General features: G+C 45.7%; 1 protein-coding gene across 4 annotated transcripts in view; it reads left to right on the top strand.

Moving 5' to 3' along the window:
* Positions 1-14,002, top strand: part of LOC120060208 (EARP-interacting protein homolog) — a 42,395-nt gene that overhangs the window by 24,122 nt on the left and 4,271 nt on the right. For all 4 annotated transcript variants that reach the window (XM_039009354.1, XM_039009353.1, XM_039009356.1 and 1 more), the window contains one exon: positions 2,756-2,892. In XM_039009354.1, coding sequence (XP_038865282.1) covers positions 2,756-2,892 — 137 coding nt within the window. The remainder of the gene's footprint in view (positions 1-2,755; positions 2,893-14,002) is intronic.

Genomic DNA, 14,002 nt, shown 5'->3' with positions numbered 1-14,002 from the left:
TCACACCGCCATACATCTGCCCATACCCTGTGCTCATTATTTGATAACCACCGTATCAGACTGGTCTTATATTTCCCTCCCTCTCCTACAACATACAGTGGGGCAAAAAAGTATTTAGTCAGCCACCAATTGTGCAAGTTCTCAGCATGACAATGATCCCAAACACACCGCCCGGGCAACGAAGGAGTGGCTTCGTAAGAAGCATTTCAAGGTCCTGGAGTGGCCTAGCCAGTCTCCAGATCTCAGCTCTGCTCGCCTCACCAAGATCACCTGATTCCTTACTGAAACACACCCTGTATCTGGGCTAGCTTCAGTGGCTCTGCTAGGTGTTCTTCCTTACTGAAACACACCCTGTATCTGGGCTAGCTTCAGTGGCTCTGCTAGGTGTTCTTCCTTACTGAAACACACCCTGTATCTGGGCTAGCTTCAGTGGCTCCGCTAGGTGTTCTTCCTTACTGAAACACACCCTGTATCTGGGCTAGCTTCAGTGGCTCCGCTAGGTGTTCTTCCTTACTGAAACACACCCTGTATCTGGGCAAGGGTAAACTTCTCTGCTGTTTGGGTCCCGTAGCTACCAGGCTGTAGCAGCGTGAAGCGCACCCGTGCACATGCACAGATACAACACTCTGTTTGACTGTGTGAGAGCAAACTCTTGCATCGCGCCCATCTCAGTGTCTGCGGTGCTGCTCGTTGCAACGCCATCTCGCTGAGTTGACCTTTTAAGTGCTTCTTGTGTAAGAAGAAGATGTACTGTTTTAACCACTGCCCTGTCCCAACCCCCATGCAAGCTAGTTTTATTTTGAACTATACCTATTAAAAAGTACATGTCCAAAGTACTATTTGTTGTCACACAGTTGGTCTACTCCGGACTAGTTGGTGGTCATACTCTTTAGTAGAAACTCTCTCCTCTGACAGTGAAGTGCCATCCCCACTACTAATGAAGTGAGGTCTCCACATTGCTATTTACTGTTCTGATTCTCCACTCCACTGCCTCTGTTATTAATACATCCATAGTTCTATAGTAGAGATGAAGTGTGTGTACTCACTGTACTGTGTAGGCTGGTCAGTTAATGTTCCATTAGCAGCTAGCTGCCTGGATGCAGTAGGGAGGTGCTTCATGAATAATGGGCTTACATAATTAGTAGGCCAAATTCATGTTCTCGTACAGAGATCTGCACAGGCCAGCCAGGTTACAGGCCCAACAGGACACAACACAGGACTTGACGTTTCTCTCTCTCTCTGTGTGTGTGTGTGTGTGTGTGTGTGTGTGTGTCCGTCATAATGGAAACCTGTGAAGAATCACTCATCAAGAGATTGCAGTCAGACACGCACACACTCTCTCCTACTCTGTGTGTGCGGAGGAGTCTTAGTGGAAGGCACAGTGTCCCCCCTGTGCAGTGACACTGACATCTGGGCAGCAGAGCTATCAAGTGACACAGCTTGCCCTGGACATGGCAGCCATTAAAAATGAAAAGAAAGAGGGAGGGAGGGAGGAGCCTGACAGCCAAGACAGATTCCTCCAGTGCTGTTGAGAATGCTAATCTTCTCCACTCTATCCCTCTCAGCCACTCCCCTCTCCTCCATCCCTCCCTCCTTTCCCACATCCCTTCCCTCTATCAGAGGTTCTCAGGCTGATGTGTTCATCACAGGCCTGTCTGTCTGTCCAGCTGCACCATGGATTTGTCTGTCGCATGGGTCCAGGGTGGATTAATTGTGTGTGCGTGTGCGGGTGCGCTCAATTAGAGACACTGCTGGAATTGAGTGAGAACATCTCCTCCGGCTCATGGCACACCCACACACCTTATCCATTGCGACTGTACACCCACACACCTTATCCATTGCGACTGTACACCCACACACCTTATCCATTGCGACTGTACACCCACACACCTTATCCATTGCGACTGTACACACACACACACATGCTCCGACACAGTCGGTTCACACTCTCCATAAATGCGTGACTATTTGTCAGATAGCAATGTTTTATCTGACGCCGCTTGCTAAAGGTAGGCGTCCTTCAGTTTTTTCTATGCTGTCTCATTAGTGCTGCTAATATGGTTAGCTCTAACATAGCTGGGAGCTAGGCAGTACACGAGGCTGTGCCAATGTACAACGCAATAATCACATTTATAAGAACATTTGAGTGTATGGATCTCTCTTTCTCTCTCTACCCCTCTCTTCACCTCTTCTCCTCTCTTTCTCACTCAATCCACCCCCGTTCCTTTAATCTCCTTCCCTCCTCTCCCCATTTTCGTTCCCCTACCTTCTCCCTCTCCGATGTCCGCCCTCCTCTCCCTTCTCTTCCCTCTATACCTGAGATAATGCGACTTTCCCTAGCCTGCGCAATAAGGGAACAATCGATAAAATACAGCTCTGCAGAGAGAGCGAGAGGGGGATTCTTATAAATTGGATTGTTCAGTGTCCCTGTATTATTATTATCTACTGTAGGTAAAGATAGCAGGTTGACATGCAAATGTATGAAATGAGTCAGTACAGACTCAGAGGGTCCATCATGGTCAAACTGGTGATCCATGAGTAACAGTATATAGATATTCACAATGGAAACAAGGTCCTTGAAGAGTCATTGAACCCATCATTGACTGCTGTGTGAAGGAGGGTGAGGTCAGCTATACAGTACACTAGGGAAGGCCTGTCTATACAGATCATCAATACATTAACTCTTACCTCTCCATACCCCATGATTGACATGTGTGTGTTCAGGTGTAGTAGTCGTTAAGCCTTTCCCTTCCAGATCTCCAGCAGTGCCACCTTAGAGGGTAAAGGTCAACTGAAGTTCACGGCTGGGAAGTGGAGTCCACATCACAACTGTACCCAGCTGGCCACAGCCAACGACACAGCCATCAGAGGCTGGGACCTCCGTACCATGAGGTAATGGTACATACTAACTATATTCAGCCATTATGTTCTAAACAGCGACTTGTTTATAGTCCTGTAGTACTGAATTATGTAGTATAATAACTATACTTTTAGTCATTAGTATTAGAAAACAATGAGTTCTAGTATTAAATGTGGTCCTTATTGGGTGGTTACACTAAGGCTCAATGTGATGCTCTTGCTCCTACCATACCCCACCCAAACTGGACAGACCAAAGATAAGTAACAGAATACCTCATCTGGATGAGTCGATAGGTTATCACCCCCACGATAGGTTATCACCCTCACACTGATTCCACCTATCCACCCACTACCAACATTGACCTTAAAGCCACATTCATATCCGTACATTATCTGCTATACCCCCACTGTACACTCAGTATCATTACAGAGAGATGGTGGGAGAGGGAGGGAGGTCAAGTTGTGTGTGTGTGTGTGTGGGCTCTGCTAGAGGAATAATAATCACCTCTCTATCGATTGCTCCGGTAACACCAAAGCGCTAGAGAGAAATTGAGAGAGAGGAGGAGTGAGAGCAATAATGAGGGTGAGAGAGTATAGAGAGAGGGAGAGAAAATATTAGAACACTACAGGAGAGTGTGTGTGTGGGTGTGTGTGTGTGAGAGCTGTGTGTGTGTGTGTGAGAGCTGTGTGTGTGTGTGTGTGAGAGCTGTGTGTGTGTGTGTGTGAGAGCTGTGTGTGTGTGTGTGTGAGAGCTGTGTGTGTGTGTGTGTGAGAGCTGTGTGTGTGTGTGTGTGAGAGCTGAGTGTGTGTGTGTGTGTGTGTGAGAGCTGAGTGTGTGTGTTGTGTGTGTGTGTGTGTGTGAGAGCTGAGTGTGTGTGTGTGTGAGAGCTGTGTGTGTGTGTGTGTGTGAGAGAGAGCTGTGTGTGTGTGTGTGTGAGAGAGCTGTGTGTGTGTGTGTGTGAGAGAGCTGTGTGTGTGTGTGTGTGAGAGAGCTGTGTGTGTGTGTGTGTGTGTGAGAGAGAGCTGTGTGTGTGTGTGTGTGTGTGTGTGTGTGTGTGTGTGTGTGTGTGTGTGTGTGTGTGTGTGTGTGTGAGAGAGAGAGCTGAGTGTGTGAGAGAGAGCTGAGTGTGTGAGAGAGAGCTGAGTGTGTGAGAGAGAGCTGAGTGTGTGTGTGAGAGCTGAGTGTGTGTGTGAGAGCTGAGTGTGTGTGTGAGAGCTGAGTGTGTGTGTGAGAGCTGAGTGTGTGTGTGAGAGCTGAGTGTGTGTGTGAGAGCTGAGTGTGTGTGTGAGAGCTGAGTGTGTGTGTGTGAGAGCTGAGTGTGTGTGTGTGAGAGCTGAGTGTGTGTGTGTGAGAGCTGAGTGTGTGTGTGTGAGAGCTGAGTGTGTGTGTGTGAGAGCTGAGTGTGTGTGTGTGAGAGCTGAGTGTGTGTGTGTGAGAGCTGAGTGTGTGTGTGTGAGAGCTGAGTGTGTGTGTGTGAGAGCTGAGTGTGTGTGTGTGAGAGCTGAGTGTGTGTGTGTGTGTGTGAGAGCTGAGTGTGTGTGTGTGTGTGTGAGAGCTGAGTGTGTGTGTGTGTGAGAGCTGAGTGTGTGTGTGTGAGAGCTGAGTGTGTGTGAGCTGAGTGTGTGTGTGAGCTGAGTGTGTGTGTGAGCTGAGTGTGAGTGTGAGCTGAGTGTGTGTGTGTGTGTGTGAGCTGAGTGTGTGTGTGTGTGTGTGTGTGTGTGTGAGCTGAGTGTGTGTGTGTGTGAGAGCTGTGTGTGAGAGCTGAGAGCTGTGTGTGAGAGCTGAGAGATGTGTGTGTGAGAGCTGAGAGATGTGTGTGTGAGAGCTGAGTGTGTGTGTGTGTGTGAGAGCTGAGTGTGTGTGTGTGAGAGCTGAGTGTGTGTGTGTGTGAGAGCTGAGTGTGTGTGTGTGAGAGCTGTGTGTGTGTGTGTGTGTGTGAGAGAGCTGAGTGTGTGTGTGAGAGAGCTGAGTGTGTGTGTGTGAGAGCTGAGTGTGTGTGTGTGAGAGCTGAGTGTGTGTGTGTGAGAGCTGAGTGTGTGTGTGTGAGAGCTGAGTGTGTGTGTGTGTGAGCTGTGTGTGTGAGTGTGAGAGCTGAGTGTGTGAGAGCTGTGTGTGTGTGTGTGTGTGAGAGAGCCGTGTGTGTGTGAGTTGAGTGTGTGTGTGTGTGAGCTGAGTGTGTGTGTGTGTGTGAGTGTGTGTGTGTGTGAGCTGTGTGTGTGAGCTGAGTGTGTGTGTGTGTGTGTGAGCTGAGTGTGTGTGTGTGTGTGTGTGTGTGTGTGTGAGCTGTGTGTGTGTGTGTGTGTGAGCTGTGTGTGTGTGTGTGTGTGAGCTGAGTGTGTGTGTGTGTGAGCTGTGTGTGTGAGCTGTGTGTGTGTGTGTGTGTGTGAGCTGTGTGTGTGTGTGTGAGAGCTGAGTGTGTGTGTGTGTGAGAGAGCTGAGTGTGTGTGTGTGTGAGAGAGCTGAGTGTGTGTGTGTGAGAGCTGAGTGTGTGTGTGTGAGAGCTGAGTGTGTGTGTGTGAGAGCTGAGTGTGTGTGTGTGAGAGCTGAGTGTGTGTGTGTGAGCTGTGTGTGTGAGTGTGAGAGCTGTGAGTGTGAGAGCTGTGAGTGTGAGAGCCGTGCTGTGTATGTGTGTGTGTGTGTGAGAGAGCCGTGTGTGTGTGAGTTGAGTGTGTGTGTGTGTGAGCTGAGTGTGTGTGTGTGTGTGAGCTGTGTGTGTGAGTGTGAGCTGTGTGTGTGAGCTGAGTGTGTGTGTGTGTGTGTGAGCTGAGTGTGTGTGTGTGTGTGTGTGAGCTGTGTGTGTGTGTGTGTGAGCTGTGTGTGTGTGTGTGTGAGCTGAGTGTGTGTGTGTGTGAGCTGTGTGTGTGAGCTGTGTGTGTGTGTGTGTGTGTGTGAGCTGTGTGTGTGTGTGTGTGAGAGCTGAGTGTGTGTGTGTGTGAGAGAGCTGAGTGTGTGTGTGAGAGAGCTGAGTGTGTGTGTGTGTGTGAGAGCTGAGTGTGTGTGTGTGAGAGCCGAGCTCTGTGTGTGTGTGTGTGTGTGTGTGTGTGTGTGTGTGTGTGTGTGTGTGTGTGTGTGTGTGTGTGAGAGAGCCGTGTGTGTGTGAGAGAGCCGTGTGTGTGTGAGAGAGCCGTGTGTGTGTGAGCTGAGTGTGTGTGTGTGAGCTGAGTGTGTGTGAGAGCTGTGTGTGTGTGTGTGAGAGCTGTGTGTGTGTGTGTGAGAGCTGTGTGTGTGTGTGTGAGAGCTGAGTGTGTGTGTGTGTGAGAGCTGAGTGTGTGTGTGTGTGAGAGCTGTGTGTGTGTGAGAGCTGTGTGTGTGTGAGCTGAGTGTGTGTGTGTGAGCTGAGTGTGTGTGTGTGTGTGTGTGTGTTGTGAGCTGAGTGTGTGTGTGTGAGCTGAGTGTGTGTGTGTGAGCTGAGTGTGTGTGTGTGAGCTGAGTGTGTGTGTGTGAGCTGAGTGTGTGTGTGTGAGCTGAGTGTGTGAGAGCTGAGTGTGTGTGTGAGAGCTGAGTGTGTGTGTGAGAGCTGAGTGTGTGTGTGTGAGCTGAGTGTGTGTGTGTGAGCTGAGTGTGTGTGTGTGAGCTGAGTGTGTGTGTGTGAGCTGAGTGTGTGTGTGTGAGCTGAGTGTGTGTGTGTGAGCTGAGTGTGTGTGTGTGAGCTGAGTGTGTGTGTGTGTGTGTGAGCTGAGTGTGTGTGTGTGAGCTGAGTGTGTGTGTGTGTGTGAGCTGAGTGTGTGTGTGTGAGCTGAGTGTGTGTGTGAGAGCTGAGTGTGTGTGTGAGAGCTGAGTGTGTGTGAGAGAGCTGAGTGTGTGTGAGAGAGCTGAGTGTGTGTGTGTGAGAGAGCTGAGTGTGTGTGTGTGAGAGAGCTGAGTGTGTGTGTGTGAGAGAGCTGAGTGTGTGTGTGTGAGCTGAGTGTGTGTGTGTGTGTGAGCTGAGTGTGTGTGTGTGTGTGAGCTGAGTGTGTGTGTGAGCTGAGTGTGTGTGTGAGCTGAGTGTGTGTGTGTGTGTGTGTGTGTGTGAGCTGAGTGTGTGTGTGAGAGCTGTGTGTGTGTGAGAGCTGTGTGTGTGTGTGGGTGTGTGAGTGTGTGTGAGAGAGAGCTGAGTGTGTGTGTGTGAGTGTGTGTGTGTGTGTGAGCTGACTGTGAGTGTGTGAGCTGAGTGTGTGTGTGAGAGTTGAGTGTGTGTGTGTGTGTGAGAGCTGAGTGTGTGTGTGTGTGTGTGTGTTTGTGAGAGCTGAGTGTGTGTGTGTGTGTGTGTGAGAGCTGAGTGTGTGTGTGTGTGTGAGAGCTGAGTGTGTGTGTGAGAGCTGAGTGTGTGTGTGAGAGCTGAGTGTGTGTGTGTGCCTGTTTTTGTGTGACAGCGTGTATGTGACTGCATGTGTCCAGTTGGTGCAGCAGCTGTGTGATGGCAGCCTGTGAGCACGGTCCAGTGGCTCCTCAGACATCCTCTTTGGTGTGTGTCTGCTCTGGCTCGTCACACTATGTGCCAGCCCAAACCGGCCTGTGTACGCGTGTGTGTGTGTGTTGTGAGCGAGCACGTGTGTTGTGAGCGAGCACTTGTGAGGGCGTGTTTGTGTGTGAGGGCGTTTGTTTGTGTGTGAGGGCGTGTTTGTGTGTGAGGGCGTTTGTTTGTGTGTGAGGGCGTTTGTTTGTGTGAGCGTGTGTGAGCGTGTGTGAGCGTGAGTGTGTGTGTCCTGCTCTATTGCTAGCTGGGGCTGTCATAGGGGATGTTCTCTCAGTACATCAATCCCAAACCCTGTTTGCACCCCACATTCCGTAGTGAGAGGGCAGCACACACACCGTCAGCTGTGCGACAACTGTCAGGCCTGCCTCCGCAACATGCACCGCAGGATGCATACAGAAACGCAATGCAGTGCTGCAGTCAAACTGGCCTCTCTAGTTTCTCTGTACTGTACAGTAGCATACAGTACTGTGGGTAACACTTTACTTGACGCCCAGTATCATTACACTTTATGACACAGTCATAACCATGTCCTAATATGTCATAACAGCTAACATAACTTGTCATAACCTGTTATAATATAGTCATAACACTATCATGACATATTTAGACCTGTTGCGACATATATTGTGTTATTTTATATATTTTTATGACCCCTACATAAGAGTGTAAAATCCTTGGACAACAAAAGAAGGTATGAAAACCAATGAAACAGGAGAGAAATGGCATATGAGGAAGTATTTCATTGGCAGTGCATGTGGCAAAAGGCCAAGCTGATTATTGAGTTGAGGCTGTCAGTGAAAGCATCTAAAATATGTGTGATGATAATGTGTCTTCAGTATAATTTAAAAATGTTGAGACTAGAGGTCGACCGATTTATGATTTTTCAAAGCCGATACCGATTATTGGAGGACCAAAAAAAGCCGATACCGATTAATCGGCCGATTTTTATATATATATATTTGTAATAATGACAATTACAACAATACTGAATGAACACTTTTATTTTAACTTAATATAATACATAAATAAAAATCTATTTAGTCTCAAATAAATAATGAAACATGTTCAATTTGGTTTAAATAATGCAAAAACACAGTGTTGGAGAAGAAAGTAAAAGTGCAGTATGTGCCTTGTAAAAAAGCTAATGTTTAAGTTCCTTGCTCAGAACATGAGAACATATGAAAGCTGGTGGTTCCTTTTAACATGAATATTCCCAGTTAAGAAGTTTTAGGTTGTAGTTATTATAGGACTATTTCTCTCTATACCATTTGTATTTCCTATACCTTTGACTATTGGATGTTCTTATAGGCACTATAGTATTGCCAGCCTAATCTCGGGAGTTGATAGGCTTGAAGTCATAAACAGCGCTGTGCTTCAAGCATTGCGAAGAGCTGCTGGCAAACGCAGGAAAGTGCTGTTTGAATGAATGCTTACGAGCCTGCTGCTGCCTACCACCGCTCAGTCAGACTGCTATATCAAATCATAGACTTAATTGTAATATAATAAACACACAGAAATATGAGCCTTAGGTCATTAATATGGTCGAATCCGGAAACTATCATTTTGAAAACAAAACGTTTATTCTTTCAGTGAAATACGGAACCGTTCCGAAATTTTATCGAACGGGTGGCATCGATAAGTCTAAATATTGCTGATACATTGCACAACCTTCAATGTTATGTCATAATTATGTAAAATTCTGGCAAATTAATTACGGTCTTTGTTTGGAAGAAATGGTCTTCACACAGTTCGCAACGAGCCAGGCAGCCCAAACTGCTGCATATACCCTGACTCTGCTTTCACAGAACATAAGAGAAGTGACACAATTTCCCTAGTTAATATTGCCTGCTAACATGAATTTCTTTTAACTAAATATGCAGGTTTAAAAAATATATACTTGTGTATTGATTTTAAGAAAGGCATTGATGTTGATGTTTATGGTTAGGTACATTGGTGCAACGACAATGCTTTTTTCACGAATGCGCTTGTTAAATCATCACCCGTTTTGCGAAGTAGGCTGTGATTTGATGATAAATTAACAGGCACCGCATTGATTATTTGCAACGCAGGACATGCTAGTTAAACTAGTAATATCATCAACCATGTGTAGTTATCTAGTGATTATGTTAAGATTGCTTGTTTTTTATAAGATAAGTTGAATGCTAGCTAGCAACTTACCTTGGCTCCTTGCTGCACTCGCGTAACAGGTGGTCAGCCTGCCACGCAGTTTCCTCGTGGAGTGCAATGTAATCGGCCATGCCGATTAATCGGTCAGCCTCTAGTTGAGACAAGAAGAAGGGGACGGGTGTGTTCGCCCAGGGAGCCATACAAGCTAGAACCGCCACAAGCAATGAGCATCGGTCTGGTTTCTCTGTCATGTTAATGTTGAGGGAGCATGCGCGCTTGAGCACGTGTAGTAGTTGCCTACCTGGCCTGCGGCACGCTAATCTAGGAAAGTGCCCATTTGGGGATGTTTGATATCTGATTGTCTTGGTCACCAGGTCCACCACTAATATGCGTAGCTTCTCAGTCATTTTTTCTTCACCTCACACAGTAAGTCAACAAAGTCTGTTTTTGTTTTACATATTGCGAATTATAGCCTAATAGTTCCTCACTGTTGGCCTATTTGAATTATATTGCCAACATTCTCTCCCTCGATAATCACCAAGCCTCGGTGTGAAAGAGCAGAATATCATCTGATGATCCCATATATCCAATGGAACGTCATAAAATACATTTCTTTCTCTTGCGCAGAAACAGCTGTCTGTGCCAGCTCAGCGGGAAACTTTAGGCCCGGAATAGGCTAGTTTATACAATGTTGCAAGTTCCCAAGAGACAGTTTCTGGAAGGATCCAGTTTATTTGATTTGATACAATATTGCACTTCACTATGCGCTCATTTAGGCTATTTAGCCGCCAATGATCACGGTTTATCAAGCAATGTGTCCATATGGCAGAGGCTGATGCTTTCGCATTAGTTTAATTTAAACTTTTATATTTGTATCGTTTTAATTAAGATTTGTATGATTTAACCACGTGACAATGATTTTGAGAAACGGAAATGTTATTATTGAAATGAAACTGTTCCATGAAAATGCACAATCATAACTGACATGCAGATGGTAGGATGATTTGTATGCTTCCCCAAACTTGAAACTCAAGCGCTGCCTGTGAATTCTTTATAAAATAATTGACTCCACTTTTCTATGGTTGGTTTTATAAGCAAGGTAAGACATGCCTCATAATATGAAGTCAAACATTCCGGTTTTAAACAATTAAATATGTTTTCAAAATGCATACTGCCTACGGTTCACATTGTAAAGTGGTGGGTGATGCGCTGATAGCCTGCCTACCATTGTTTTTTTCTCCTGGTCAATTTGGTTAGCAACAATTTTAATTTATCGCCTTTTTTGTTTTATGGGGGCAAAGCCAGCAATTACGGGATAATGAAAACCCTGGTGTGAACATTATAGTATGCTATGTTTAGTATAGTAGGCTATGTTTTACATTTCAATTTAACATTGTTGTGAATTACTTACTTACCAACCACACTAACCTCTACTTGATCTGTAAAGCGGATGTGTTTTCAATAAAGTGTTTTATCCCCATGTATCCAGGCGTGTTAGGGAAGAGATGGAGTAGACAGCAGAGCTGTGTGATTGATGCTAGTTCTATTTGCTCCATCACACTCTGGGTCGAGAGACTCACTGCAGGGACCCAAACAGTCACACTGGCATCCGACAACAATGGGGAACAGGATAGAATAGGACAGCCATCTCACCCAGACCGAGAACTACAGTCACTAGAGCCCACTGGTGCTGCTCACATCTAAACCAGAATGATTTGCTATGTTTTGGTTATGTAGAAGGATGGGATAGAAAAAGTGGATTTTCCTCAGCCCTCAGCAGTTTGATACTAACAGTTTATCAAAGTTGTCTACTGCGAGCGACATGGGTTTTGTTTATTTGACGTTAACCTCCCGAACTTTGTCTGTCACATCAATCATCCATGACCTTCTCATCTGCTGTCCCCAGGATGGAAGACCGGTCACAACATTACAGTTACTGGAGAACCTCAGCCATGTTTGGATGTGTGGGAAATATTATACCTCGCCATTAAATAGATTATGGGTTTATTTAGAAATGTCAGATGTACAGTTGAAGTCTGAAGTTTACATACACCTTAGCCAAATACATTTAAACTCATTTTTTCACAATTCGTGACATTTAATCAGTGTAAATATTCCCTGTTTTAGGTCAGTTAGAATCACCACTTTATTTTAAGAATGTGAAATGTCAGAATAATAGTAGAGAGAATGATTTCTTTCAGCTTTTATTTCTTTCATCACATTCCCAGTGGGTCAGAAGTTTACATACACTCAATTAGTATTTGGTAGCATTGCCTTTAAATTGTTAACTTGGGTAAAACATTTCTGGTAGCCTTCCACAAGCTTCCCACAATAAGTTGGGTGAATTTTGGCCGATTCCTCCTGACAGAGCTGGTGTAACTGAGTCAGGTTTGTAGGTCTCCTTGTTCGCACACGCTTTTTCAGTTCTTCACACACATTTTCTATGGGATTGAGGTCAGGGCTTTGTGATGGCCACTCCAATACCTTGACTTTGTTGTCTTTAAGCCATTTTGCCACAACTTTGGAAGTATGCTTGGGGTCATTGTCCATTTGGAAGACCCATTTGCGACCAAGCTTTAACTTCCTGACTGATGTCTTGAGATATTGCTTCTATATATCCACATAATTTTCCTCCCTCATGATGCCATCTATTTTGTGAAGTACACCAGTCGCTCCTGCAGCAAAGCACCGCCACAACATGATGCTGCCACTCCCGTGCTTCAAGGTTGGGATGGTGTTCTTCAGCTTGCAAGCCTCCCCCTTTTTCCTCCGAACATAACGATGGTCATTATGGCCAAACATTTTTATTTTTGTTTCATCAGACCAGAGGACATTTCTCCAAAAACTACGATCTTTGTCCCGATGTGCAGTTGCAAACCGTAGTCTGGCTTTTTTATAGCGGTTTTGGAGCAGTGGCTTCTTCCTTGCTGAGTGGCCTTTCAGGTTATGTCGATTTAGGACTCGTTTTACTGTGGATATAGAGTATTTTGTACCTGTTTCCTCTGGCATCTTCACAAGGTCCTTTGCTGTTGTTCTGGGATTGATTTGCACTTTTCGCATCAAAGTACATTCATTTCTAGGAGACAGAACGCGTCTCTTTCCTGAGCGGTGTGACGGTTGCGTGGTCCCATGGTGTTTATACTTGCATACTATTGTTTGTACAGATGAACGTGTGGTACCTTCAGGCTTATGGAAATTGCTCTCAAGGATGAACCAGACTTGTGGAGGTCTACAATTTTTTCCCTGAGGTCTTGGCTGATTTCTTTTGATTTTCTGATGTCAAGCAAAGAGGCACTGAGTTTGAAGGTAGGCCTTGAAATACATCCACAGGTACACCTCCAATAGACTCAAATGATGTCAAGTAGCCTATCAGAAGCTTCTAAAGCCATGACATCTTCTGGAATTTTCCAAGCTGTTTAAAGGCACGGTCAACTTAATGTATGTAAACTTCTGACCCACTGGAATTGTGATACAGTAATTTATTAGTGAAATAATCTGTCTGTCAACAATTGTTGGAAAAATGAATTGTCATGCTCAAAGTAGATGTCCTAACCGTCTTGCCAAAACTATAGTTTGTTAGCAAGAAATTTGGAGTGGTTGAAAAACGAGTTTTAATGACTCCAACCTAAGTGTTTGTAAACTTCCAACTTCAACTGTATACTTTTGGGAGTTTATTGGCATGGCTGTTCATATTTACAGAGTAACACTAGGAACACTTTGTTGCTCTGAGACTTTTAAGCATCAAGAATTGCTTTATTATTGGCCATAAAGATATCTCTCAATCAACCCACAATATTGATGTAATGATCCCTTACTTTTGTGCATGGACAGTCTCTCCCTCCCTCCCTCCTTCCTTCCCAACTCCTCTCAAAGCTTTAATTTTGATAAACGATGAAGCTGCAGTTGTCATAGAAACGGAGACCTGTGATGAGTGTGATATCCAGTCCATCCCCTCAGCATAGCGATGTATCACCCAGACTGAGGTTAGAGGGGGCAGTGTGTGTGTGTGCGGTGCACATGTTCCTGTGTGTAATAGCTTGTTTTGGCCCTCACAGCCGTAAGGAAGAACGAGTAGATGTAGTTTCACTGTGTCCGGAGGCTTAAGCTAGGAAGTTCTATAATCCCTAATACTTTGTCAGGAGGGTTCCAGCCAGGCTTTGCTCAGGATTCCCATGTTATATTTGCTCGGTGGAGGGAGGGGAGTAGGATGCTCGGAAGCTTTCTGGAAGCACCGAAACTAACCCAATTTCCTGCTCCATTTCCCCTGTGCGTCCTTTTCCATGGAGGACAGAGTTTATGACACACACACACTGTCACACCATGGCCAGAGGTCACACCGGTTACAGAGGAGTCAGTCAATCGGGGGCAGATTGTGCAAATGACAGCAGAGTGACACCACACACACACACCGGAACACTGAATCGGTGAAATGCTACACATCAAAATATCATCTCAAGTCATTTTAAAAGCCACAAGATGAAACGCTGTTGACATTTTTGGGGTGAGAGGGAGGGAGCTGATGCCAGTGTCTGTTCGCTCTGTGACGTCCCAAACCATAT

Source organism: Salvelinus namaycush, chromosome 15, assembly GCF_016432855.1.
Source record: "Salvelinus namaycush isolate Seneca chromosome 15, SaNama_1.0, whole genome shotgun sequence".
NCBI lineage: Eukaryota > Metazoa > Chordata > Actinopteri > Salmoniformes > Salmonidae > Salvelinus > Salvelinus namaycush.
This window is presented reverse-complemented; position numbering and strand designations above follow the sequence as displayed.